At 52.7% G+C, this 25,088-nt stretch overlaps 9 protein-coding genes across 9 annotated transcripts; 5 read left to right on the forward strand and 4 right to left on the reverse strand.

Annotated features, from left to right (window-relative positions):
• Positions 1 to 251: 251 nt before the first annotated feature.
• On the forward strand, positions 252 to 2,171 carry BO70DRAFT_363466 (actin-related protein 2). Its single transcript, XM_025543572.1, has 7 exons — positions 252 to 377; positions 480 to 526; positions 592 to 735; positions 840 to 1,065; positions 1,136 to 1,701; positions 1,761 to 1,838; positions 1,939 to 2,171. The coding sequence occupies exons 1-7, from the start codon at positions 359 to 361 to the stop codon at positions 2,023 to 2,025; spliced, it is 1,167 nt and encodes a 388-aa protein (XP_025398095.1). The 5' UTR covers positions 252 to 358; the 3' UTR covers positions 2,026 to 2,171.
• A 2,959-nt stretch (positions 2,172 to 5,130) lies between these two features.
• On the reverse strand, positions 5,131 to 7,587 carry BO70DRAFT_317706 (putative MFS transporter; the record flags this gene model as incomplete). Its single annotated transcript, XM_025540392.1, has 11 exons — positions 5,131 to 5,453; positions 5,542 to 5,670; positions 5,740 to 5,929; positions 5,989 to 6,074; positions 6,133 to 6,293; positions 6,351 to 6,457; positions 6,508 to 6,681; positions 6,720 to 6,955; positions 7,017 to 7,067; positions 7,118 to 7,202; positions 7,258 to 7,587. The coding sequence occupies 11 exons, from the start codon at positions 7,585 to 7,587 to the stop codon at positions 5,239 to 5,241; spliced, it is 1,764 nt and encodes a 587-aa protein (XP_025398096.1). The 3' UTR covers positions 5,131 to 5,238.
• Positions 7,588 to 9,016: 1,429 nt separating this feature from the next.
• On the reverse strand, positions 9,017 to 10,462 carry BO70DRAFT_363472 (aflatoxin B1-aldehyde reductase GliO-like protein). Its single transcript, XM_025543573.1, has 3 exons — positions 10,310 to 10,462; positions 9,704 to 10,240; positions 9,017 to 9,631 (listed from the first exon to the last, which is right to left on the reverse strand). Exons 2-3 carry the CDS (start codon positions 10,236 to 10,238, stop codon positions 9,114 to 9,116), a joined length of 1,053 nt encoding a protein of 350 aa, XP_025398097.1. The 5' UTR covers positions 10,239 to 10,240; positions 10,310 to 10,462; the 3' UTR covers positions 9,017 to 9,113.
• Positions 10,463 to 10,509: 47 nt separating this feature from the next.
• BO70DRAFT_363473 (aspartate/glutamate racemase family protein) lies at positions 10,510 to 12,019 on the forward strand. Its single transcript, XM_025543574.1, has one exon. It carries the CDS (start codon positions 10,828 to 10,830, stop codon positions 11,704 to 11,706), a length of 879 nt encoding a protein of 292 aa, XP_025398098.1. The 5' UTR covers positions 10,510 to 10,827; the 3' UTR covers positions 11,707 to 12,019.
• Positions 12,020 to 12,202: 183 nt separating this feature from the next.
• On the forward strand, positions 12,203 to 14,041 carry BO70DRAFT_353957 (gamma-tubulin mipA; the record flags this gene model as incomplete). Its single annotated transcript, XM_025541841.1, has 8 exons — positions 12,203 to 12,210; positions 12,292 to 12,332; positions 12,423 to 12,535; positions 12,581 to 12,655; positions 12,713 to 12,895; positions 12,964 to 13,167; positions 13,225 to 13,311; positions 13,364 to 14,041. The coding sequence occupies 8 exons, from the start codon at positions 12,203 to 12,205 to the stop codon at positions 14,039 to 14,041; spliced, it is 1,389 nt and encodes a 462-aa protein (XP_025398099.1).
• Positions 14,042 to 18,160: 4,119 nt separating this feature from the next.
• On the forward strand, positions 18,161 to 18,379 carry BO70DRAFT_294478 (AN1-type zinc finger protein; the record flags this gene model as incomplete). The annotated part of the gene is made up of 1 exon (XM_025539478.1): positions 18,161 to 18,379. The coding sequence occupies one exon, from the start codon at positions 18,161 to 18,163 to the stop codon at positions 18,377 to 18,379; it is 219 nt and encodes a 72-aa protein (XP_025398100.1).
• A 1,043-nt stretch (positions 18,380 to 19,422) lies between these two features.
• BO70DRAFT_363476 (DUF1754-domain-containing protein) lies at positions 19,423 to 20,627 on the reverse strand. The gene is made up of 3 exons (XM_025543575.1): positions 19,981 to 20,627; positions 19,528 to 19,625; positions 19,423 to 19,452 (listed from the first exon to the last, which is right to left on the reverse strand). The coding sequence occupies exons 1-3, from the start codon at positions 20,329 to 20,331 to the stop codon at positions 19,431 to 19,433; spliced, it is 471 nt and encodes a 156-aa protein (XP_025398101.1). The 5' UTR covers positions 20,332 to 20,627; the 3' UTR covers positions 19,423 to 19,430.
• Positions 20,628 to 21,020: 393 nt separating this feature from the next.
• Positions 21,021 to 22,286, reverse strand: BO70DRAFT_294508 (serine/threonine-protein phosphatase 2A activator; the record flags this gene model as incomplete). Its single annotated transcript, XM_025539480.1, has 1 exon — positions 21,021 to 22,286. The coding sequence occupies one exon, from the start codon at positions 22,284 to 22,286 to the stop codon at positions 21,021 to 21,023; it is 1,266 nt and encodes a 421-aa protein (XP_025398102.1).
• A 357-nt stretch (positions 22,287 to 22,643) lies between these two features.
• Positions 22,644 to 24,028, forward strand: BO70DRAFT_363478 (uncharacterized protein). Its single transcript, XM_025543576.1, has 2 exons — positions 22,644 to 23,293; positions 23,348 to 24,028. Exons 1-2 carry the CDS (start codon positions 22,876 to 22,878, stop codon positions 23,749 to 23,751), a joined length of 822 nt encoding a protein of 273 aa, XP_025398103.1. The 5' UTR covers positions 22,644 to 22,875; the 3' UTR covers positions 23,752 to 24,028.
• The last annotated feature ends 1,060 nt before the right edge of the window (positions 24,029 to 25,088 follow it).

Here is a 25,088-nt window from a genome sequence, read left to right on the forward strand (position 1 = left end):
AATCCAACATGGCCATCAGGTGTCAAGGCTTCAAGGCTACGAGGCTCCCAGGCTACAAGGCACTAGGGTGTCAAGGCATAAAGGTGTCCAGGTGTCAAGGCTCTAAGGCGTCAAGGCGTTGACGCGCCAGGCACCAACCACACCGCCTCAGGCCGGGACACTCGTCACTGGCGGCGGTAGCGTGGGTGGAGGAGGTGCTCCGGCCAGACTACTCCTCCTGTTGCTGCTATCCTCCACTCCATTCCTCCCCCCCCCCCGTTCAGCCTTCCGCTTTCTGGACGTCATCTTCATGCTCCTTTGCTTTAGTCACTCTGGAATTGATTAATCACTCGGCTCCTCTTGATCTACTCTCGCCATCATGGCTGACATGCCCATTGGTATGTTTATGCACGATCCCCCTCCTACCCAGCGCTCCCTGTCGGTGCCTGTACCTCCCTCCCTCCCGTACCTCGCCCCAGCTAACCAACAACCCCCCATAGTGCTCGACGGAGGAACCGGTTTCCTCAAGGTCGGATATGCTGCGCAGGTCTGTCGCTCACTTTATCCCAATTAAATCGAACCACTTGCTAATGTGCCTTCTCCTCGATACAGAACTTCCCCGAGCACCAGTTCCCCTCGATAGTGGGGCGGCCCATATTGCGAACGGAGGAGCAGGCTGGCGACATTGTCGTCAAGGATATCATGTGCGGAGATGAAGCTGCTGCCGCCAGATCCATGCTTCAGATCACCTACCCCGTATGTCTCTCTCGTGCCTCTGTTCTTCCGGTCCTTCCTTCCCCTCTCCCCGCCCCCGATGTCCGGCAGGCGCCCGTGTTAATTGTTGGGCCCCGTGGCTATAGATGGAGAACGGTATAGTCAAGAGATGGGACGACATGCAACACCTATGGAACTACACTTTTTACGAGAAGATGAAGATCGATCCGACCGGCCGCAAGATCCTCCTGACCGAACCCCCCATGAACCCCCTGAAGAACCGGGAGCAGATGGCCGAAGTGATGCTGGAAGGCTACAACTTTGGTGGTGTATACGTCGCTATTCAAGCTGTGCTTGCACTATACGCCCAGGGTAAGTCGGAGGTTCCCTACCACTTATCCGGAACCACAGCGCTAATCGCCGCCTTGTTCCAAACCCCCAGGTCTCAGCAGTGGTGTGGTCGTTGACTCCGGTGACGGTGTCACCCACGTCATCCCCGTCTACGAATCCACAGTCCTCAACCACCACATCCGCCGACTCGATGTCGCCGGTCGCGATGTCACTCGGAACCTCATCGCTCTCCTGCTCCGTCGCGGTTATGCCTTGAACCGTACCGCCGATTTCGAGACCGTGCGCCAGATTAAGGAGAAGCTCTGCTACGTGTCCTACGATCTCGAGCTGGACAAGAAGCTCTCGGAGGACACCACAGTTCTGGTCGAGTCCTACACTCTCCCTGACGGTCGCGTCATCCGTGTGGGAAGCGAGCGCTTCGAGGCCCCCGAGTGTCTCTTCCAGCCGCACTTGGTCGACGTCGACCAGCCCGGTATCGCTGAGTTGCTCTTCAACACGATCCAGGGTGCCGATGTCGACGTCCGCTCTAGTCTGTACAAGGCCATTGTGCTCAGTGGAGGAAGCAGCATGTACCCCGGTCTGCCTTCGCGGTTGGAGAAGGAGCTCAAGCAGCTGTGGCTCACCCGCGTGCTGCAAGGAAACCCGGAGAGACTGAACGTACGCAATTCTCTTCTCCCTACCGACATAACTGATTCCGCTGGCTAACCCCATCGCAGAAATTCAAGGTGCGCATCGAAGACCCGCCGCGACGGAGACACATGGTCTTCCTGGGAGGTGCCGTCCTCGCCAACCTGGTATGCTTCTCCTTCCTCTTCCCCTTCCCCTAAACCTTTTTCTATTACCTCCCTAAAACCACCCTCATCCATCCAATTCACCCACTAACCCATCCCCCAGATCGCCGACAAGGAGGACATGTGGGTATCCAAGCAAGAGTGGCAGGAGCAGGGAGCACGTGCCCTGGCCAAACTCGGCCCTAGATAGTAACCTTACCTACCCTATATTCGATTCGTGTATACCACTCGACCTTCCATGCCACACCCATCAGCCACCTCCTATGTGAACTCATTGCCATTTGCGAATTGCGAATTGCGAATTGGAAGCTCATCATCCCTGTCCGCATCCCCCCCCCCCCCCCCCCTAACAGCCTTGCTCTTCTTTTCTCTCACCGGAAGGCTTCCTTCTGTCAATATACGTACATACATACATACTTCCATCTAAAAACATGGTTCCCTTGTTTCTCTGGGGAGATCAGCTGCGCTGTGCTGCGTTGCCACCATTTTTTTAACGCCATTTACTCATTTACTCGTGTAGGAAGTTAGTCAGTGTATATACAGGGGTTGAACTACTCGTATGATTGTACTATGGAGTATGAAAGTAGTAAGTTGTCTGATATATAAAAGACAATTCAAAAGGACTTTTTTTCTTCGTTCCTAGTTTAGTAGCTAAACCAGCAGATCCGTTCTATCCTCAAGTCTATCCTATGTATGTGTGTATGTCTAATCGAACCCACCAGGTACTCCCAAAAATGCGCATCCGAGTCTGGTACAAGCACCCAAACCCAGACAAAAGAAAGAAAAGAAAGAAGATCAACTTCCTGTACAGAAGGATGTATAACTGGATGAAGATGTCACTGACTGGTTCTTGGTCCATGTGATCTCCATGACCCAACAAAGAATAAATGGAAGGAGGGAAGATCAACAACAGGTGGGAAGGGAAGGGGAGCGTATATATATATATATATATATATCTCTCTCTCTCATATATATTGAATGGTGCGGTCTGGAGTGATATTTATTCATCGCTTTCAGACTCGGTTTGTTCATTGGCCATGTTCTTTTTCCGTTCTTCGTTCATCTCCCGATAACTGCTCCAGCTGAGGAGGAAGAAGGCGACGATGATGAGGACGCCGCCGATGATGGCAGCGGCGGAGAGGGACTGACCGGTTCGGAACCAGTCGACGATGGCGACGAGGAAAATGGTGAGTAGCGCAGCTACGGAGGACAGGACGGGCGAGGTGAGAGAGATCAGGACAAGGAAAGAGCCGGAGAAAGCTGGTTTGTAGCAGTGAGCATGTGATACGCGGGGTCAAGGCAGGGCAGGTGGACTTACTAGCGTTGGCTAGGACGGAGATCATGAGCATCCACGCGGCTTCGCCGGTGGGCCAGCGAAACGTCTCCAAGCCGGTCAGGTGAAGAATGGGCAGTGGGATCCAGAGAACGAGAAGAGTGAAACACCCGATCAGAGTGCCAAAGGTGTTGGCGAAGATCATGCTCCGACCAGGACTGGTGCCCTCCGGGGGACACGCAAATCGCTTATAAAGCACCTCGTACAGGCCATACAGTACACTGCCAACGCCGATGATGACATTGCCCACCAGTCTGTTTTCAGCCTCGTCGTGCGGTTTGCCGACCGTGCCATCTGCGGTCTTCTTGTTCTCGTCGCGATCGCCATACGCGACTACCAGGACCCCCACAATCGCTACCACGACCGCAAACACTTTATCAAACCGGAGTTTATCTTTGAGGAGAGGGATGGAGAATGCGTAGGCGAAGAAGGCGGAGCAGTTGTAGATCGCCGTCAAGTCACTGGCGGTGGTCATGTTGACCGCAACATACCAGGAACCTCCAGCGATGGTGAGCGCGCTGGTGACAAACGCCGTTGTTCGGAGCATGTAGGGGACTGGAGATTGGTGGGAATCACGGGAAGTGACGTGTAGGTCCTGGGTTTCCACCATCTTTGCCGTCGATCGAAGAAGATAGACATGTCGCCGCCAAAACGCCGCCCATGAGAGTTTTCGTTTTTGTACGCGAAGGATAAGGAGTTGAATAGGCCAAAGAAGAGCCCAGGAGCCGTGGGTAAGATATCTATATGTCAAGACCAAGTTAGAAGTCTGAACCGCGCGCAAGGTACCAGAGCTAGGCCACTTGTAAAGGATAGCACTTACAGCATGCAATACGGCTTGTCCCACTTCAACTCATGTTGGATATATACCGCGGTTTCGGTCTGAACGACAAAGCTCGCCAGACTCAAGAGCAGGAAACCCGATGCGATCAGGTATTTTCGCCGAGTCTGCTGCTCCGCATTGCGCTCCGGGCTCGTGCCCCTGATTGTGGGACGCCGTGAATGGTGCAGCATGGGCCTGCCTTCTGCATCGCCATGGCCCGGGCTGGCGTTGGACAGCCGTCTGTGTTCATCTTTGAGCAACGGGTGGTGTGCCCGCGCATCAGCGGAGCGGTGCATGGATGGGCGATTCATCTCATCGTCTGAATCGTGAGAGTCGAGAACCAGCTCGGGGTCGCTAGCCTCTCGCGGACCCGGGAATTGTGTACTATGCGAAGCCACCTTGTCTCAATCGTCGGTCCACACCCTTCCAGCGGGAGATAGATAATCCAGTGTCGGAGAAAAAGAGTACAAAGAAGGTGTGACCGTTGTCCAAACCCGTGCGCCCGACAAATAGGGGGCCTAGCGATAACGAGTGGAGGAAGTTCGGGGAAGGCTGCTCTACCGGGGTGGGGGGGGGAGACGCAGCCTTTGACGGACGGGGAAAAGGGCGGCAGGAGAGTCGAGATAAAGGAGGGACAGTTCATGCAGCGATGACGCGAGAGAGGTCAGGAGGAGGAAGAGTGGTCAGTTGCCCTCGAGACGGAGGCGGATGAGAGGGTCGTGAGGCCCATAGAAAGGCGGCTCCGGAGGAAGAGCGCCGCTGCGGCCACGTTTGCCAAGCACGAAGCGACGAGCGGATTGCGCGTACGTCACGACTCAGACAGTAAGGCGTCCAACAAGAAAATGAGGATAGGGGCAGTGGCTAGAATACCTGCAAGGGAGAGACGAGGACAAAGTGCGAAGGAAGAGACTGATACTTTAATGAGGGCCAGATGGAAGGAACCATGGCAGTTGGAGGTTATGTTGCAGTCGCCCGTAGGATTTCCCCGTTCAGGGACCGGCGGACCCGCGGCACGGCCCCTGATTGGCAGCTGCGTGTCCCGATCGGGAAAGGGCAAGTGGGCTGCACGTGATGCCGTGGGGTTCCCGGGCACCTTCCGCATTGGTACACGCCGCTACTTCTTTGCTACCGCAATGCTTATTCTTATTTATAGTATCTTCATCCTCATCCTCATCCTCATTCTGACCGGGTTCTTTCATAACTATGACACAATCGCCCCCCAAGTGAGCCGGAACTGACATCCTTCCTAATCAATGTGCGAACCGGAAATCCATTCTTCGGTTCCCCTCGTCCTTCGTGGTTGCAACATAATCTACCCTTTGATCCTCCGTCATCGCGTTCCACTTGCAGTCCCGCTGGCGATTCCGCAGCATGTAATATGCCTTGGTCGCCAGGTAGAGGACAATGTTGGTGCTGATAAGAGCCAGGAGTACTCGGTTTCCTACGACATAGCGTGGTGCATCCCCTATGTGCAAAAATGACATGTCTAGTCAGTCAAGGTCTATCTATCTACCTTACCCTAGTGACGATTCCAGCAGAGGGTCCACACTTACAATCCTGGTATACGTTGGAAGCTATGATGGCAGACAGCTGCACAGCCATATTGTACATTGCAGCGGCAATAGCCCGAGTTCGCACGCTGTTCGAGTTGCGGGACACCCACCCGGCTTGAAGTGCATGGGCTACCCGTGCTCACGTTAGCGCTCAGACTTCGGAGAAAGCTAGTCTGCCCATATAGTTCGTTGACTTACTATTTGGGAAGCCCTGGAGTAACGTGAGGACTGTCCACACGACCCATTTGTTTGTCCGACTCAGATCCCCCGCATTCATGTAGATCATAAGTGGCAGGCACCAAAGCTGAGCTAGAACCCCCATTAATGCCAGAGAGCCAAACATTTCCCCTGCATAGGTGATGAGGATCCTTGTCACAATCTGGAGAACCTGGTGGTCTGTTAGCAACAACGACAAATATATGAACGTCATCTGATGGAACCCCGTACATTGGATGGGATGGCTAGCAAAACAGTATTGAAGGTGTTAAAACCAAAATCCTTCATCTGCAATGTAAAGTACTGTGAAATCGTGGCTGCTCATGGCATTAGCTGAATACATACGAGCAGATATTTGAAACTGGGTATACTGACTCCATGGTGTCAAAAACATCACACCTATAATGTACAGCGGCCATAAATCATAGTCCTTGATGCTCATCCACAATAGCTTGGCTGTGAGTGGCTGACGGTTGTGCATGGAGCCCTTGCTCGGGTCCTCCCGTATGATACGGTTGACCATGATGGTTTCTTCCCTGTTTGTGACCTTGTTTAGTTTCCGATTCCTCCGATTTACTCTGACATTAACATACCTAGCCGTGAACCAGCCCTTCTTTCCTCGGGCCCAGTGGGCCGTTTGTGTTGGCGAGGGGGGCAAAAGAACAAACGAGAGAAGACCGAGCGTTAGAGTCATGAGTCCCTGCTAAAATTGAGCAACATTGTCCCGAGGCACTCGATGGAGCAACACACCTCAATTAAGAAAAGCCACCGCCAGCCGGCTTCACCAGCACGGCCGCCTATATGCAAAATCCCGAAGGCAAGAAACCCTGCCAGAATGTCTGCCAAAGAAGACGCTGCATACCAGTATCCAAGACGTATAGATAGCTCATGGTGTTTGTAGAAGTAGGAAAGATATAAAATAACCTTAATAATGTCAGAGCACTGTATGGGAAAAAAGCAACGTTCATAGAGCCACTCACTGCGGGGGTAAACCCTCCAGACATGATCCCTATCAATGCTCGACAGACCAGGAAGGACTCTCGATTAGTGAGCCAGAACTGGCAGCCAGCAACAATCGACCACGAGACCATTTGTATGGGGAGCCATCTGTCCGCGCCAATCTTCTTGCAGATTATCTGCGTGGGAATCTCACTTAAGAGATAGCATAGTCGATAGAGTGTGTTCCCTAAGTTGTAGTCTGGTTCCAGAAATTGAACGGTTAGCCATAGCACCTTGCTCGTAATGGTATATACACTGACCGTCTCGGTTTAGATGAAGGTCGGTAAGAAAATTGTCCGCATTTGCTTGTTCTAGGAACGTTAATAGATCAATCTCAGTCAATAAAACTTAGTGAACTCACGGATGTTTGATTTGTCAAGCTCCAGGGCTGTTATCATCACACAGGCCCATAAAACAATTCGTGTATCCAGTTTTCTGACAATTTTCTAGGGCGTGTTAGGGAAATACTCGCTAGCGTTCAGAGATTGTTCATAAACGTACATTTTCTTCGGCCCAGGTCCATCTTGCAGCCGGATCGAAGCGATGGATGCCCTCCCAGTCTGGTCGGGGTTTATATTCTTCAGCAAGCTCTGGATCATCGTATACTGATGGCTGTGTTGCGATGGCGTTGGGGTCGCAGGCTTTGGATCGCCGGAACCAAGAGCGGCGGCTGTCGGATGAAGTACTAACTGCTGTATCATCCGCACAAGCCCCAGCAGGGTGTTGCGTAACTATGACAGTCTTCTTCTCGATATCCGATACTGTTAAAGGATTTGACCCCTGACTGGAGTCATTCCTTTTTGGAACTGAACGAGCAATGACAAGGGACATATTGAAGAAGTCAATGGCCTCAACATTATCTTTTGTTCGTGTCCCAGGCCAACGTCTTTATATCTCTCTGCCACGCATTCAAATCTCGGACATCCTTGACTTGAGTAACAGGTAAGGAGATGTGATAAAGCCGCCATCATGGCTTGGTGCCCACTCGCTCTAGTCCCTCTGGACTAGCCACACCACTGCCAACCCAGGATCTAGATCAAAGCGATATGCAACCCTCCAAATGACTATAATTCAAACATGTCGGATTGCTGGATATCCGGAGCCCCCTTGATACAGCATCCAGACGACAGTCTATACTGCATATGAAAGACACCGGGGTCCGGCTGCGTTCTGTTCTTGATGCATGGTGGCAAGGTGGCATTGCAGCGTACACCTGGATCTTTGCGCGCAGTCTGTCGACTGAGAAATAAAATCCGAAGAATGGAGCAATACACCTTCTGGAATTCCTTGAAATCGGAAGAAAATGGGATTTTCTGTGCATCCATTATCCTCCGTCGCGTCACGTCCGGAGATGCCTTGTCAATCAGCTCAGCGCCGTTTGCTCGTCTGGTGGTACAATGAAGGGATATGCGCACTTGCAAGGAGAAATCGGAGATAAGCCTTTTAGAGTTTAAAGGAGGTTCCAGGCGCATGCTCACCGAATGTGGTACAGTGGTTGTCAGGCGCCTACCCCGGATTAGTCTCGGACAATGGCCTAAGTGAAGTGTCATGCAAGGGTGCAGTATACAAGTATACAGCTAAAGCCCATTGTTGATGCTGCATCATGCGAGGATCTTCCTCAGGCAGCTGATGGGCCGCGCCAGTCAAGCTTCGAATTATAATAACGCATTGTCGTTATTGATTACATGCGACGCGAATCGCACCAACAGAAGGCATCGCAAGGCACCTGGATCAGTGGATTAGGAAAGAAGATACGGTCCGAGTTGAGGAAATATCGCCGTGGTACTACCCACGCTTGGATGCGAACATCTATGGATAGGCTAGGCGAAAGTATAGTCTGATGCTCAGGTGCCACTGACTGAGTCAGATAAGATCGATCCCTGTACATCTGGTGGTTCATATCAATCCTCGCAGATGTCAATTACTTCAGGGCGGGTATGTACTGTTAGTGGCGACGCACCGATCGACAAGGGGAGGAAAAAGCAAAAGGAGTCAGTAGAGGGGAAAGAGGGGAAACATATGCTCCCGGTGTGAGATGGAAAGGACCTACAACTTCTCTCTCACATGTGCGGCATAATCGGCCTGCATGTTGCTCCGCAGAGGATTCCGATCTAGACCCACCGTTGGATGGCCTTTCGATTTAATCCAGGCTGGCAGACTCAATGTTTCCCCAGCCCACCCCCTGCTCCTTCCATTCGGCGCGGAAATGGCGGCAGGAGACGAGGCTCCACGTTGCTACTGCAAAAGTCTTTCGGATGTTGTCAAGGTATATGTTCAATTCCATGTTTCATGTCTATCCCACTTCTTGTCGATGTTGCTCTCCTACTCTAGTACGCCCCCAAAATCCCGTAACACACCTAGGCTTTGGACTTGGGCTTGAACAGAACCTCCTTGGTGTCGTATGCATACTGCAGATCAAGGTGCCAGTAATTAGACGCGGTTGGCTTTGCAACCAACCACGCCTTGTCCAGAGCCTCCACCACCTCCTCGGGTAGCGGACCTTTCTGGATATCCTTGAGGTTGTTTTCCAGCTGAGCAAAGCTGCTCACACCTACAACAATCCCATCCCGGCCATTGTCCTTCATATTCAAGGCAGAGTGATGGCGGATCCAACGGAACGCGGTTTCCGGCAATGTCAATCCATGTTTCTCCGCAACAGGTTCCACAATCCGCAGAGCGTCAAAAGTCGCATCCTTAAAGTAACGCTTGCGGTACAGAGATCCGGATGTAGACTTGTCACTGTACCTGCCCTCCGCCGGTACATCTTGGGTCTTATATTTACCGGAAAGAATCCCACCCGCAAGGGGGTTGTAAACCACAATGTCAATGCCGTAGCGCTTGCAGGCGTGGACTAGTTCGGTTTCGATGTTGCGAGCTATACACACGAACGTCAGCAGACCATTCTAAACCCCAGTGAGCAGCCGCATCAGCATCCGAGACCACTTACTGATGGCATTGTACATAGCCTGGTATATCGTGGGCCGGACCCAGCCTCGCTCGTTGCAGAGAGTCACTATTTCCGCAACCTCAAACGCAGTGTAATTACTCAACCCGAGCTGTACGAACTTGCCCTCCTTGTGCAGTTCATTGGCAGCCTCCAGGGTTTCCGCAAAGGGGACTGATCTATCGGGAGCATGGAGATAGAAAATGTCGACCTGGTCTGACCCGAGTTGCTTCAAGGACAGTTCGAGGTTCTCGCGGAGGACGTTAGGCTTATGCCCGCCGGGGGTCTTCGGGTACCACTTCGTGGCCAGAGTCAGGCCCCGTTCCTTCCATCCTGCTTGAGCAGTGAAGGCTTCTTGCTCACCCCCGTTGTAGATTCTCGCCGTGTCGACCTCGTTGAACCCCTGTTGCTGGAAATGATCCAAACATGCGTTGAAGTCGTCCAGCGAGGTGATTCGAGCACCCTGGGATTCATTGGGTCCAAAGGTCATCAACCCAAGGATGACCCGGGGCGTGGGGTTCTGCGCGATAAGAGGCATGTCTACGGGGGGGTCGGGATTCCCGTTAACTTATGGGTAATCAAGGCACGAGCCGGGAGCCGGGAGCTTACCTTGACGGTTGAAGTAGGTAGGTGGATGGGTGGGTTGAACCAGGGGACGGGGAATGTCTAGACAGACGACGAAACAAGATTGACTAAATAGTCGGATAACTTAGCGCTGCTTAATAACGGCGAGGCTTGAGTCAATTGCCGCCGAAGAAGAAGAGGGAAGAAGAATGGAACAGGGAAGCTGGAGGGGTTCCGATGCTCCGATAAGCCCGGGCGGCCTCCTGGTTGAGTGACGGCTTCCCCGCACTGTCGCAATCGTCATCCATGGCACCTGCCATCAACCCATCGCTGGCTGAGGCCTGGATGACGATCGCGGGGAAACTTCCCCGGTTCTGCGACAACATATATAGCGGCAGGGGGTTCTGGTGCTGGCCGGTTGACTGTCACCAACTAACCACACTTTTGCCGGTGTTGGGTGGGAGAACCGACTAAACCAGCCCCGCCTTGACTCACTTCACCCTCCTCTTGGTTCCTGGTTCATGCGATTCCCCCCTCCTTCATTTCACCGCGAGATTCTCAAGATGGACAAACCGATCCAAAAAAGCAGGACCATCCTGGTCATCAATCCCAACACATCCACGCACATGACCAATGCGTTGATCCCCATTCTGGACAATCTCGGTCATGGAGGCATTAAATTCGACTATTTCACAGCCCCGGCATCGGAGAGCGTCAAGCTCCCAGACGGCTGTGTCATCCACGGGGTGCCCAGCATCGACTCGGGGGAGGATTCGGTCCGATCAGCTTTCTACTGCATGCCCTTCTTGGAGCCACTGGTGACTGAATATGACGGCTTCATCGTGGCGTGCTTCTCGGCCCATCCCCTGGTTGGAATGCTGAAAGAGAAGGTCAGATCCATCGAGGATGAAAAGGTGGAGAGTGTTCCCTCGGATATGAAGGTCCAGAAGAAGTACGTGACCGGCATTTTCGAAGCGGCAGTCCTAGCTGCACTGGGCGTCATCGGTTCGTTTCACACCACAAAGGGCCCGGGCTTTCAGAAGGCCCAGTCTCGGGATACCTTTGGCATCATCTCGACCGGCAAGGCCTGGGAGGCCGAGCTCACCCAAGCCGTCGCGGACATGCTCGGTGCCTCGGGGAATCAAACGAGCCGCTTTGCTGGCGTGGAGACAACCGGGCTGACAGCTGAGGAATTGCACACCACCCCTCCGGCAGAAGTGAAGAAAAGACTGGTCGAAGCAACAGAGCGGCTGATCAGGGCATCGCCAAACCCTGTCGGGGCGATTTGCCTGGGTTGTGCTGGGATGGTGGGCATGGAAGATGCAGTGAGGGAGGGGTGTGTCCGAGTGTATGGCCGGCCGCGAGGCAATCAAGTCAGGATTGTGGATGGAGTCATTGCTGGGGCTGGGATGCTTGCTACGGCTTGCAAAGCTGGGTTTTAGAGCATTCTGGCTGCTGGTACTTTTAGGGGTACGATTCCGGGTTGGCAAGCATACCTTGGAGTTACTCCTAACCAAAAGACATTGCAGTACGATAAAAGAGCTGGAAACCCTCTATTGTCCTCAAGAGAGTCTATTATGTGTCCTCCTATGTATCTTCCTTTGGCAATTCGTCAGCTCGGTATCCCCCAGACTGCTTACTGCTTTCACTTCCCAGTCACAGAGTGCTGGTGAAGGGGGAAAGGAAAGAAGGGGACCTAATGTATTATAAATTAATTCTGTAACTTTGCAATCCCATTTAATTTTTCACAAAACATTCCCTTTGGGGTCATTCAATGAGTCTGTCCTGTGTTGACATGTTGATTGCGGCCAAAGTGAAGATGGGGGGGATGTTGGCCTCAGGCCGCCACTAGCCTAATCGACTCATGAATTTCCCCGCGGAACGCGCTACGCGTGGGCTATAATCACCCACCATCACTTGCGGTGGTCAAGCAACAAGATGCCCAGGTATGTGCCACCATCTTTGGCACCTCTGTGATCTGCCTACGGTCATGCAATCTGGTTCACCAAGGATAACACCCGGAGCAGGGAAATAATAACGATCCAAGCCGGCCAGTGCGGTAACAATGGTATTGATCCTCCATTCCAGCTACACAGCCAGCAACTTCGGGTTGGCACCTCTGATCGCTTTGGGCTCTGCTGACTGTTTCTCCTTATAGTCGGCGCACAGTTCTGGCAGCAGCTCTGCATGGAGCATGGGATAAGCCAGGATGGAAACCTGGAGGATTTTGCGACCGAAGGCGGCGATCGCAAGGACGTCTTCTTCTACCAGGTACGTCCAGCTCTGTTATGACGTGTTGCTTTACAAAACGAAAAGACTAACAGAGTTCTCATCCAGAGTGATGATACTCGTTACATTCCCCGAGCGATTCTGCTGGACTTAGAACCCAGGGTACGACCCCTTTGGCGAAGGACCGCGCGAACGGTGAGCTGAGAAATTTCCGAATAGGTCCTCAATGCCATCCAATCAGGCCCCTACCGAAACATCTACAATCCGGAGAACTTCTTCATCGGACAACAGGGTATTGGTGCCGGGAACAACTGGGGTGCGGGCTATTCGGCGGGAGAGGTCGTGCAAGAGGAGATCTTCGACATGATCGATCGAGAAGCGGATGGCAGTGACTCCTTGGAGGTATGATCCGGTGCAAACACGACGCACGTCGGTTGGGAGTGATACTCGGGACTGATATATTCTCGCAGGGGTTTATGTTCCTGCACTCGATAGCAGGAGGAACGGGCTCTGGTCTGGGTAGTTATATTCTGGAACGCATGAACGACCGGTTTCCGAAGAAACTGATTCAGACCTACTCCGTCTTCCCTGATACCCAGTCCGCGGACGTCGTGGTCAACCCATACAACAGTCTGCTTACGATGAGAAGGTTGACCCAGAATGCTGACTCTGTTGTAAGGCGCTGTTGCCCTTTTGAGATGATTTTCGAATGAGCTAAGAAATCTGTCTAGGTGGTCTTGGATAACGGTGCCCTCTCGCGGATTGTGGCGGACAGACTTCATGTGCAGGAGCCTTCATTCCAGCAAACAAACCAACTTGTCAGTATCCATCCGCTTACAAGCCAAGCCCTCAGGCGTTAACCGGTCCTAGGTGTCCACTGTTATGTCTGCTTCTACAACCACCCTCCGGTACCCCGGTTACATGCACAACGATCTCGTCGGAATCATCGCATCCCTTATCCCCACGCCGCGCAGCCACTTCCTGATCACATCCTATACCCCGTTTACCGGTGACAACATTGAGCAGGCCAAGACGGTGCGAAAGACCACTGTGCTGGATGTTATGCGTCGTCTCCTGCAGCCCAAAAACCGCATGGTCTCCATCAACCCCACGAAATCCAGCTGCTACATCAGCATCCTCAACATCATCCAGGGCGAGGCGGACCCGACGGACGTCCACAAGTCTCTTCTCCGCATCCGCGAGCGACGCCTCGCGTCCTTCATCCCGTGGGGCCCGGCCAGCATCCAAGTGGCACTGACGAAGAAGTCACCCTACATGCAGAACACCCACCGCGTGAGCGGCCTAATGCTGGCCAACCACACCTCCGTCGCGACGCTCTTCAAGCGAATCGTCCAGCAGTACGACCGTCTGCGGAAGCGCAACGCCTTCCTGGAGCAATACAAGAAGGAGAGTCCCTTCTCCGACGGACTGGGCGAGTTCGACGAGGCCAGAGCCGTGGTGATGGATCTGGTTGGGGAGTACGAGGCAGCCGAGAAGGAAGACTACCTGGACCCAGACGCCGGGAAGGATGTCCAGATGACCATGTGAGAAGAGTGTTTGAAGCTCATTCATTCATTCATTCATCGACCAGCTTCTCTTTCTTATTAATTATCGTTTTCGTGATGACTTCAAAGGGGTAACCGGTGTATTCCGAGTGGCAAGGGCGTTTTTTTCAAACAGAATACCTATTCTTTTCAAATGATATGATTTGGCGTTGTCTTGAACATGGAATGAACAAGCTGGCTGTTCCGGACCTGCTGTTCTCCCTACGAACGAACACCCTTTGATTAAGGTCTCTTAAATTCAGCAACCATATTATCATCAGCCTACCGGCGCACGCCGCTGCAGAACCCTCCTCGATTGGTTTTCCTTCTGGGCCAACCTTTCGACCGAAGGGAAACTGATAAGACGGTCGAGAGATGCATCCCATCCCATCACACACTTAACTGTGGATAGTAAACTCAGGCATATATCTATGAGTGATATAGTAGCATGTCGCTTATCCTTCAGTATTCTCCTCCCCGACAGAATTCCCATCAATAATGACGACAATTTAATCCCAACAACATTCAAGCCCTATGAAAACCAAACCAATGTCAGATCTTACACATCCACGCTGGCATCACCGGATATCCACACTCCTCATCGCAGTACCGGCAACTTACTTCTGCCAATTTCGCTATTGATTGCTTCATGACGAGAAATCTTTGTAGAAAGTGATGCATAATATCATGCCGGTCTTTCATTTGGGGACAGGGAGGGAAGGGGGGGGGGGGGGGGGGGGCGTACAACCAACCCTTCAGGAAATGACTACGATCTCTTATAGTAACAATGCACCCTTACAAACTTCCTTACCCAGACTACTAATACTGCAAATCCCAATATCCAATATTCTTCATTTCAAGTCCCTGCGTAGATATAGATATCTCTTCACATTCCATCTTCTCACCAAAACTCTCCCATCCCCTTCCCCTTCCTACCCACCTACCCATAGCCTGCCTATCCCATCTATCCATTCATCTATCTACAGCCAAAAAAAAAAAAAACTTACATTCTACACAAAAAGCAAACCCTACGTCGACTATCAATCAATCAATCAATCCATCAATCACCAAGACATCCGATAGTACTACTGTAAGTATTATACTCAAGTACAGTTGACGCTAAACCCGATCCTACCGGCAGATAGGGTCTGGAGCAAGCCGCCCGAGAAAGTGACAAATCGGGTGGGTGGGTGGGTGGGTTGGTTGGATCTGGACGAATGGGGGTGGGTGGGATCACTCGATGCCGGCCGGGGTGGAGTTGCCCGGCGGGTACGTGGATTCCTGGTTTGGACTAGGCTGCATTCTTCGATGCCTGACTGACCCTGACGATTGTAAGGTTGACTAGATATCTACCATCTATCTATCTGTTTATCTATCTACTGCAGGTAGAGTGAGGGTGGGGGCGGGGTTTGTTGGTTGAGTGGATGGATGCGTTGGTCTTGTTTTTTTTTTTTTGTTCAGTAGGTATTAGAGTTGTTTAGTATTTCTCTTCTCATTCAGGAATACTGGGCTTTCGAGATGATTGTGTAACTCGCAGTAAGGTGTTGTGGATGGGTAACTCTACTTTGTATGTTGGTAAGGGAGTGCAAGTGTAAATGCAATTATTTATATGATTTTCCTTGATGTGAAGCAGCGCTAAGCATCATCCTTTAATTATCCCTGTTGTTTTGTATGAACTCCAGGTATTTGGCTATTTTTAGAACACCAGAAAGGGTCCAGTCCTGCTTATTTCGTAAAAATATTGGATCCTGATTTTGACCTGCAGTGCACTTGCAAGAGCAGCTAAAGAAGCTGAGCAACTGGCGTGCTTCGATAGACCATAAAGCTTGTTGTAGATGTTTAGCTGCGATAGCCCTTTATGAAATCTGCGAGAAACCGTTCTGTATCACTGTGGTGACAGTCTTATGTTATTGAACTCAGTCACTGCTGGGATCTCTTTAGCACGCCAAATGTCCATGTTCAGAGCTGAGGATAGACCCTCTGTGAAGGATCACTTTCATGTCTTTTCGCCTATTTATTTCGTCAAGATCTGCGCATGTCCAATATTGATTCTCCAGGGAGTAGCTGCCATGTGTTAAGACGAGTCAATTCCCTCAATTGATGGTGTTCAATAAAAGGTAAGAATCCAAATCAAACAGTCTTCTCAACTCAGAGGGTTGTTGGTGTATGTTGAGCTTTTCTCGCCACAATCGCGGTTTGTTGCCGGCCGAGAATGCCATAGTCATGCACACCGCAATCTTATCGAGCGATAGCGACACCCGTGTAGTCGGGAGGGGGTTAATAAGTATGGTTTCGCCGGATGCTGTATGGTTCTGTTCCAATTCAGCAATATTTCTATGGTTTCAAAGTCTTCCAGACTGGGTCTTGGGGGGATTGGTAGGTGACCAGCTACTTGAAAACCATCACAGGACAAATTCAGAGAAAGATAAGCCAGAGCAATACGAAAACCGAGAAACAGGAGACATAGAATCCCGCTCGAGAGGATAGGATGAGGGGGTATATCCTTCACCGACAGTGTCAGCAGCAGACCGCCGACGGCCAAGATGATTCTTTGATGGGCGGATATCACCAATCTGGTCGACTCCTCACGCCATTTCCCAGGACCGCAGCCGTGGACTATGCCCGAACTAGTTTGGGACTAAGCCGTAGTGGGAGGACTAGTGCTCCGTAGTTGTGAGGGACGAAGCCGAAGGGCCGGGGAAGGACCCCCTGGGCCTCCGAGAGGGAGGGGAGAGATGGAGGGGGGATGGAGGGATGGAGGAGGTGCCTGGATGCATGCAGGTTGGGAACGGGGGAAGGCAACGGGATCGGGGAGAGAAGGAGGGGGTGGTGTCGACGGAGGTTCCGAGTTCACCACCCACGGATGGGAAATTGATAAACAGTGGTAGGCCGGGCACACATCCAGTGTTGTGTATCCACGCTAGTAATGAGGAGAAGCCAAGCAGTTGCCCTGCTGAGGCTGGGGGGGAGGGGAGAGAGGGAGGGGGAGGATCGTCACGAAGGAGGAAGGAGGAAGGGGAAAGGGGAGAAGGGGAGAGGGAAGTTGGGAATGCGTTGGGTTGGAGGGACACGTAGGGAACAGACAGCGTGATGAAGTGTCTGTATCTAACAAGTAACTGTACAATTTTCGAATTTATTTGGTATTGGTTTTAAACTTTGCCTTGGGTCTGCCTGGCGATTCTTCTGGTATCTGGAACCTCGTGCGCATCCGGCCAGACCAGACCAGTTGACTCGGCCGTAGTCATCCACCCGTCCAGTGACGCCAACGGTGCTACAGGATAGCCTCTCCCGAGGTCAGTAGTAGTAGTAGTAGAAGGAAGGTTGAGGGGGGAAGAAGAAGAAGAAGAAGAAGAAGAAGAAGAGGTGAGGAGAAAGAGTAGTCCGTAGATAGTAGGACAGGATAATTGCAAAGAATGGAAGCTTCTGGCTCCACCCGGCCGATGGCCGATTTGCCTCCACCGGGCGTCGTCGTCTTCTTCTCCTCAGGCTGGATCGGCGCGGTGCAGGCGCCGTTCTTTCGTTCTTTGAGTCAGCCCGGATGCCTCTCTCTCTACTGCTAGTACTTACTGTATAAATTGACTTTGCATGGCCCTTTTGCCGCTGCCACCTATTTATTCCTGCCCTCCTCCGCTCTTTGTCTGGTCTGATCTTTCTTCCTCCTCTTCCCCCCTCTCAGTCTCAACACTCTCGCTCTTGCGCCATCGCTCTCTCCGATCCTCCGATCCTCGTCCTCCCTCCCCTTCCGTATATATAGCCAACCGTCCGCCTTATCTGCGGCCTCCTTATCATCATCTGCTGCTGCTTCGCCTTTCCTCGGGACTCCTCCCTTTATCTACCACCGACTCCTCACCACCTTCACCACCTTCACCACCTTCATCTCCCCACCGCTCCGACTGCCTCCTCCACGTCACTTTCCCAAACCCCTCAAACCAAAACCCACACCACTCTCAACTTTCATTCCCAACCAGACCTCTCGGAAAAGACCGACACCTCCCTGGGTCTCCCACCATCGTTACCGGTTCTCTTTCTTGCAACGAGCACCCAACCGCTTATCGCCATTCCTGCGCCGGCGACTGTGACTCCGCCCGCCCGCCCGCCCACCTTTCTTGCCACCACTTCCATCATGGCGCCCCGCAAGCCTCGCTGCAACTTCAAGGAGTGCAAGGAAGCCGCCCAGCGGATCGTCGGAGACTGCAGCTTCTGCAGCGGCCACTACTGCTCCAAGCATCGCATGCTGGAGGCCCACGCCTGCACCGGCCTGGAAGACTGCAAGAAGGAGTCCCACGCCCGCAATGCCGATAAGCTGAATAGCGAGCGCACCCACGTCATCAAGGGAATATGACCAGCCGCAGTTGCAGCCATCCCCTCAACTTTGTCCTTTCGACGATCTTCTGCGACAATCGCCATACATACATATATTAGCGCGGTGTTCGACTTTTGTCCATTTAAATCTACTTATTCATATTCGTCGGTCTTCAGCACGCACTGCATGGTCAGTCATGCGTTCGCTCGACTTATCTGCCACCATCGGGGTTGGGGGGAGTTTTGTGTCTTTTTTTGTTTGAAATATGTTGATATCTCTCTCCGCCATTTCTTGAAATATCTTGTATGCACGGCGTTCCGAAACACCTCTGGAGTATATTTTGACGATTTACTTTTTTTTTCCCTCACTTCTCTCTCTGTTTCTTTTGCTTTTCCACCCAAGTATCTATCTGTCGCATGATTGGGCGATCGCGTTCATCCCATAGACCTCCAGAGCGTGGTTGTTGGCAATCGAGGCGATGTTAGACACCATTTTTCCCCTTTTTCCTTTCCCAGTCCCGTGCCAGTCATGTTGGATAGAATTGACGGGTTTTCCCCGAACTGTGAATGGTTGCTATTTCCATTGGCGTGTCACCTAGCCAAGTGGTTATAGGTATATATGCATATATTTGTTCACCCAGCAGCAATTGACCATTGAGTAGCCACGGATTAGCGTCGCAGCGTGGCCGCAGTCTATCTAGTAGTAGTCGTGTGCCCCCGGCGTACTTAGCTCAGGTAGCTGTCCCGTCCCGTCTGGCCACTGAGCGTGCAGAACGTAGCAAGTGTCATATGATAGCGTCGCAAACCAGGTCGCAACAAGTAGCAGGTAGCAGGTAGCAGGCAGCAGGTAGCAGCAGGTAGCAGCAACTTCCGCTTCACTATCACCTACCCATGGGTTTGAAACCCAAACCGCCCTGACACCTTTTGCATCCTGGTCGTTAAAAACCCACCACCACCACCACCACAACCACAGCCAATCGCCGCACTAAAAGAGCCTGAAACAACGTGATACGATTGCAAACGCGTACATAGCAGACCCTCCTCCCTCCCCCCGTTCCCCCAAATCCCTCCCCCCCCACAAAACCAGGACCTTAGCCCGGTCCAATCTTCGGCCTACCACGCCCAACGTTAGTTCCAACCAGCCAGCCAGCGAGCCAGGCAGTCAACAGAAAAATGACGAGAACATACATATCGTGGTGTTCGCTTAGTCGACTCAGATACTTGTTCAGCTCCTCCACTCGCTCCTTGTGAGTTTTGACCCCTTCCCGTTTCAGGCGTTCTTGCAGCTGTGGTGGGACGTTAGCTTTCTGGGACGTGGTACAGGGCTAGCTGGGTGGTGGGAGGTAGAGTCTGAGTCCGAGTCCGAGTTCAGAGCGTAGGTGAAACAGACACAGACACACACACACACACACACACACAGGTACAGGTACAGGGCCGTTGGGTTTGTATTCATGCAGCACTCCATCCAAAAAATTCATCCAGCCTAAGGGTTTAACGTGTATGTATGTATGCATGCATGCATACATACATACATGCATACTGATGATGATGATGATACTGCGGAAAGGGAGTATGGAAAAGAAAAGGAAAGAAAAGTAAAGGGAAATCAAGGATCGAGGTAGAAAGGAACGTAGAACATACCCTCCTCCGCTTCATATCCTCATACTTCCTCTCCGCCTCCGTCTTGCCCGCGCCAGCACTCCCACCACCAGAAACCCCTGGGGACGAATCATCGCGATCGTCGCCACTTGGCCGCTCGTCCTGCCGCTGTTGCTGTTGCTCTTGCTGTTGCTGTTCCTGTTCCTGGTCCTGTTCTTGCGTCGTCGTCGTCTGCTGCTGCTGCTGTGCATGCTCCGGATCCTCCGCCGCGGCGTTTTTCTTGCTGCTCTTCTTCTTCTTCTTCTTTTCTACTCGGCCGTCGTTGACTTTGCTGCCTTTGAGTTTGAGTTTGCCTCCCCCTCCGCCGGAGGTGGAGTATTCGCTGAGTGGCATGGAGGGAAAGGAGAGTTTTTTGGTGGTGGTGGTGGTAGGGAGTAGGGGGTATATGTGTAGGATGTGGGTGTAGGGGTCTATTGTTCGGGAGTAGATAGTACTAAGTATGGTAGATATGTGATGATCATGGGAGTTGTGATGGAGGTGGAGTTGGAAGCTGGAATCTGATCTGGATGGGTGGATGGTTGGTTCAGGTTGATTGGTTTGGTGATTTTAGTGGCTGCTTTAAGCGTGCCGGTCAGGTGATTTGTGGTTTCAGCTGCCTGTGCTCCGTCCGTACTTTGACTCGATCGGACTGGATAGAACTAGAAGGAAGGACCTGAACTTTGAAGAAGGAACTTAAATGAGGTGGGGAGATGTATGGATGGGTCTAGGGTTTAGCTTCTGTAGACTATCTAGTAGGAACGTTTTGTTCTATTTTCGTTCCTGGGTGGTTTCTTTTTTTAGGCGCTTTTGGTTGGTTACGTTTCGGTATTGGATCGGGATCGGGAGGATGGGGCGTGGACTCGGCGTTGGTTTATCCAGAACATTGGTTTTGTTGGGGTTCTGGGATCTAGGGGGGTGGGATTGTTGTTATGAAAGGGGTAGTTTAACAATATGAATGGGTTTATTCACTAATTATCATGTCCGATTGGCCTTGCTGTTGCTCATCCCATCCCAAGAACTCCGTCATCATATGTAGATGTGCATTAATCAAAAGGAATCGGGCGGAGCCCTGATCCTCCGCCGCGCTTTCGCATTTCAGCTCCCGCGGCGATGGTACTCGGCACCTTGATCCCGCAGCAATCCCCAAAGTAGTCTGTGTGGCTGCTGTGGTCGTGGGCATTCCCATGGTCATGCTCGTGGTCGTGTTCGTCTTCCATGTCGTCCGTGATTTCCCTCATCCCGGGGGCCGCCGGCAGCAAGCTCCCAAACAGAAAATGCTGCATGATGGGCAGCTTGCCCAGGACCTCCTTGACGAACATCTTCTTCATTCCCCCCTCGATCTTGCTCCAGTTCTTGGCCCCCGAGATATCGTCCAGCATTGGACTGTGCCACCGCAGTCCCTTGACCGTCTTCACGCTGTCCACCCACCGCACCTGGTCCAGATAGATGAACTTGTCCCCTTCTTCCTCCAATACCGCCATGTTATGGATCGACAGCGGCGTGATGTAGGGGTGTGCCACCAGCTGTGAGGCGCCGAACAGAAACGGGAGGAAATGGTAGTCGTCAAGGCCCCAGACTCCGTGCGAGCCCGCGGGTTCGAGGTAGTAGGTGGTCTGGATGTCGCGCATAAGGTGCATGTAGCCGACGTAGACGTGGAAGACGACCGCAGGGAAGTCCACGGTCGAGAACATGTGCACCTGACGCAGACACAGCAGCCACATCGTGAAGTTCAGTTCGTGACCGGAGCCGTAGTCGAGCCGGTCACGCGATCCGAGGGAGTGGATCAGGTACGTCGAAGCTTCCTCGATGAGGGCTTCATCTGTGAATCCAAGTATGTCCCTGTGCCATGCCGCGCTCTGTGCCGCCACGTCATCGAATAGGTCACGAAACGCCGGGTTACCGAACCGCGAGCCACCTTGGTCGAGAGAAGGATGTTGGTCGAGGAGGGACCGGAGTTTGTGCACAACAGACTGGATCTTGGAGATCGTGGGGGACGGAGTGCCGACATCTGTGGTTGCCCATCCGCGCACGGAATCGGTGAGGCCGAAGATGAAGCCGAGAATTAACGTGTATGTCGATGAGGAGAGGAAGAGCTCGTGGTCTTGCTGTGATAATATACGACGCACTGGTCGGGAATATTGGTGGGAGGAGAGATCTGGAGGACTGGGGAGAGGCGGGGTGACGGGTGCAGGTTCTCTGGAGGAGCCTGTGTGAGGTTTGCCTCTGCTAGCTCGGAGTTCTGAAAGCTTTTTGGACAGGTCGATTTTCGGTTTCGGCGCCAGACTAGGCGCCGCGATTTGTGAAGCCATTTTGGGGGCTGGTCTGATAGGATTCAATGCAAGTCGGGCATTGAGCTGGCTTGTAATGGTAATTGCTTCAGATGGAGGGGACATCTGCCACCGCCCGCGATGACATAAGGCGGCTCGGACTGGGCCGGCAGAACCAGACCGCCACCGCCAGGCCTCATTTGTCAGGATGCCATTCCCATAAACGGCATAGCGCCAGGCCGCGGGACCCCATGTGATCTACGAGCGAGCTAGCCGCGTACGGCTAGCGCAGACTATGCCCGATCAGGACTGGAGCGCGTGATGAGCGCTTGTTGAAGGAGCGAACGACTAAACGAGATTGATTCTGATCCGAGAGACCGAAACTGCTCGAGGCCTCGCCAAGTGAGGGGAGCTCAAGGCAGACTTGCCGTTCCAGAGCCCGCCGACTGCTTGTTCCTTCCGATATATCTGAATCGCTTGGTTTCAACGGTGGATGCCCTCCTCCGTATTTAACGGTCCATCAGATCGAGCATAGAATCCATCCCCACCGCTCCGGAGCTGGGGAAATCGGATATCCACCGGATCCTTTCCAGGCTGGCGATAAACCCTGCGATCCCGCGAGCACGCCATCATGGAATCCTCTGATTTGACCGCACCACACGCCAGGGAGACCGGCGCTTCATCTCCCACGCATCGATCTTCATCTCCTCATTCGTCTCACAATGTGCCACGCCGCATGTCTCCCCTCAGTGCAAAGCGTCAATCGGTCACCGTGCCGGCCCACGGCCAATCCCCGTCGGTCGACGAAGTCACCCCGATCGTGAGCAACTCCGACACCTCTCGCCGAAATTATCACTCGACCGATGGTTTGAGGAATAGGGACTCGGCCTCCGGGAATGGTCGTCCCGAAAACGCTTCCCAACAAGCCTCAGATCCCCAGGCGGGCGCGGAGGACCCCCGCGACTCGTGGTACAGCCGCATTGCCGATAGGTACGGCAGTCTAGAACTGGAGAATAAGGGCAGTGTTGCCCGAGATCACCTCGCTCTGGGTACGTTTGATCCCCATCTTCGCGCATCCTGCTTCAAGGCTAACATGGTTCTAGAACGGACGTTTTTGGCATGGCTGAGGACTTCGCTGGCCTTTGCATCCATTGGCATCGCGGTGACCCAGCTGTTCCGCCTCAACAGCGCTTCAGCCGACGCAAATACGGCAGATTATTCGTCGCTGTCGTCCCCAGTATACGATCCCGCGGCCATCAGGTTGGCATCCACTTCGTCTCGCCTCCGCAGTATCGGCAAGCCGTTGGGCACCACCTTCATCGGGGTTGCCGTTGTGATCTTGCTCGTTGGATTCCACCGTTACTTTGAGAGTCAGTACTGGATCATCAGGGGCAAGTTCCCAGCCAGCCGTGGCAGTGTTGCGTTGGTTGCGTTTGTCGCTTGCGCCTTGATCGTAACCGCTTTTGTTGTTATTCTCGCGATCTCACCGGGCGCTGCCGAGTTATAGGGTGAGTGGGATTCAACGTTTCATCTCCAGAGGAGATTGTTTCGGGGCATGAAACCGGAGAGGGGTTGCCTTTTCTCTGCTTACCCCTTGGGATTCTCGGTTTTTTCTACGTTAAAGCGCGCGTCTGCAGAAATTGGGGGTCCAGGGTAGATGCCGTGCCCTCGTGTTACCTCGGAGCTTTTTTTTCTTGTATATATCTAGAGTGATTTAAAGGAGATGGTTTCATAGGACCATAGCTATCAACCGGGAATGTGCAATGCAAGGTATTTAGCCGACCTGAGAGCCAATGGACCGGCACGTTTCCATGTACTTAAATGTAATGCAGGCAGCATCATCAGTACACTGCAGCCGCTCGTCACCCATGTTCGCAAGGATCCGTGATCCCACGTCTGACAGACCATCAGGAAGGAGGTTGCCACAGAGGGTCACTGCGTCATCCCATCGCTGGTTCTCTTTCCAGGCACATTACCCGACGCACCGTTGAAGCTGTGCGACACCCACAATATGTAATAGCGCCCCGACGCCCATTCATGCCGTGTCCGCTCCAGTCAACCCTCCTTGGACGATGGATTGGATGCAGTGGTCAAAGCAACACCATCCGATCCAATCAATGCCAGTCGACCCCTCGGAGCTTCCAGTCAGCAAACCACCCCACCCGCATCAACAATGACTGAGTTCCATGGACCGTCTAGACCCCTCAGCCAATGTCCCGAGTATAACATCGACCCGGTAAGTGCGCCATCGGCTTTCACACCCCGATTTGGGTGGGCCGTGTCATTCATTCCCTGGTACATCTGCAGCCGGCCTGCTTGTCACAACGGAAATCGGGGCTCGTCAAAGCCAGACTGAGAGACGGGCTGAATCAATAATGAACTACCTGTCTTGAATTCTCAATACGGTATGAACCGGTAGAGTGTATGTAGATTCAGGTATCCGCTCCACTGTGGTCCTTTCAAAATGCAATGTGCCGGTCGATTGCCTTTCCTGGCTTGGCTGTGTCCGTTTGCCTGTCTGCCTGCCTGTCTGTCTGCCTGTCTGCCCAAGACCCGAGTTCTTGGGACAAAGTGGCGTTGACTTGAATCCCGCGAGCGATGCGATGTCAGATACTATTCGCACCGGATGCGCGCTGGATATATCCGTATGATCTCATTCGACATTATTGATTGTCCAATGTCCTCAGCTGGGCCCAGCTAAGCCTCAGCGTCTTGTATGCAATGCGGGTTCGTCTCGGAAGACTACTCCGTAACTACGGGGTAGTAGTTAGGGAAAGTACATATGGAACGCGCCAGGGAACATCACATCGACGGATGCCGATGGAAGGGAGGGCGCGGCGGCGG

The sequence above is a fragment of the Aspergillus heteromorphus genome (assembly GCF_003184545.1).
Source record: "Aspergillus heteromorphus CBS 117.55 chromosome Unknown BO70scaffold_18, whole genome shotgun sequence".
Lineage (NCBI taxonomy): Eukaryota > Fungi > Ascomycota > Eurotiomycetes > Eurotiales > Aspergillaceae > Aspergillus > Aspergillus heteromorphus.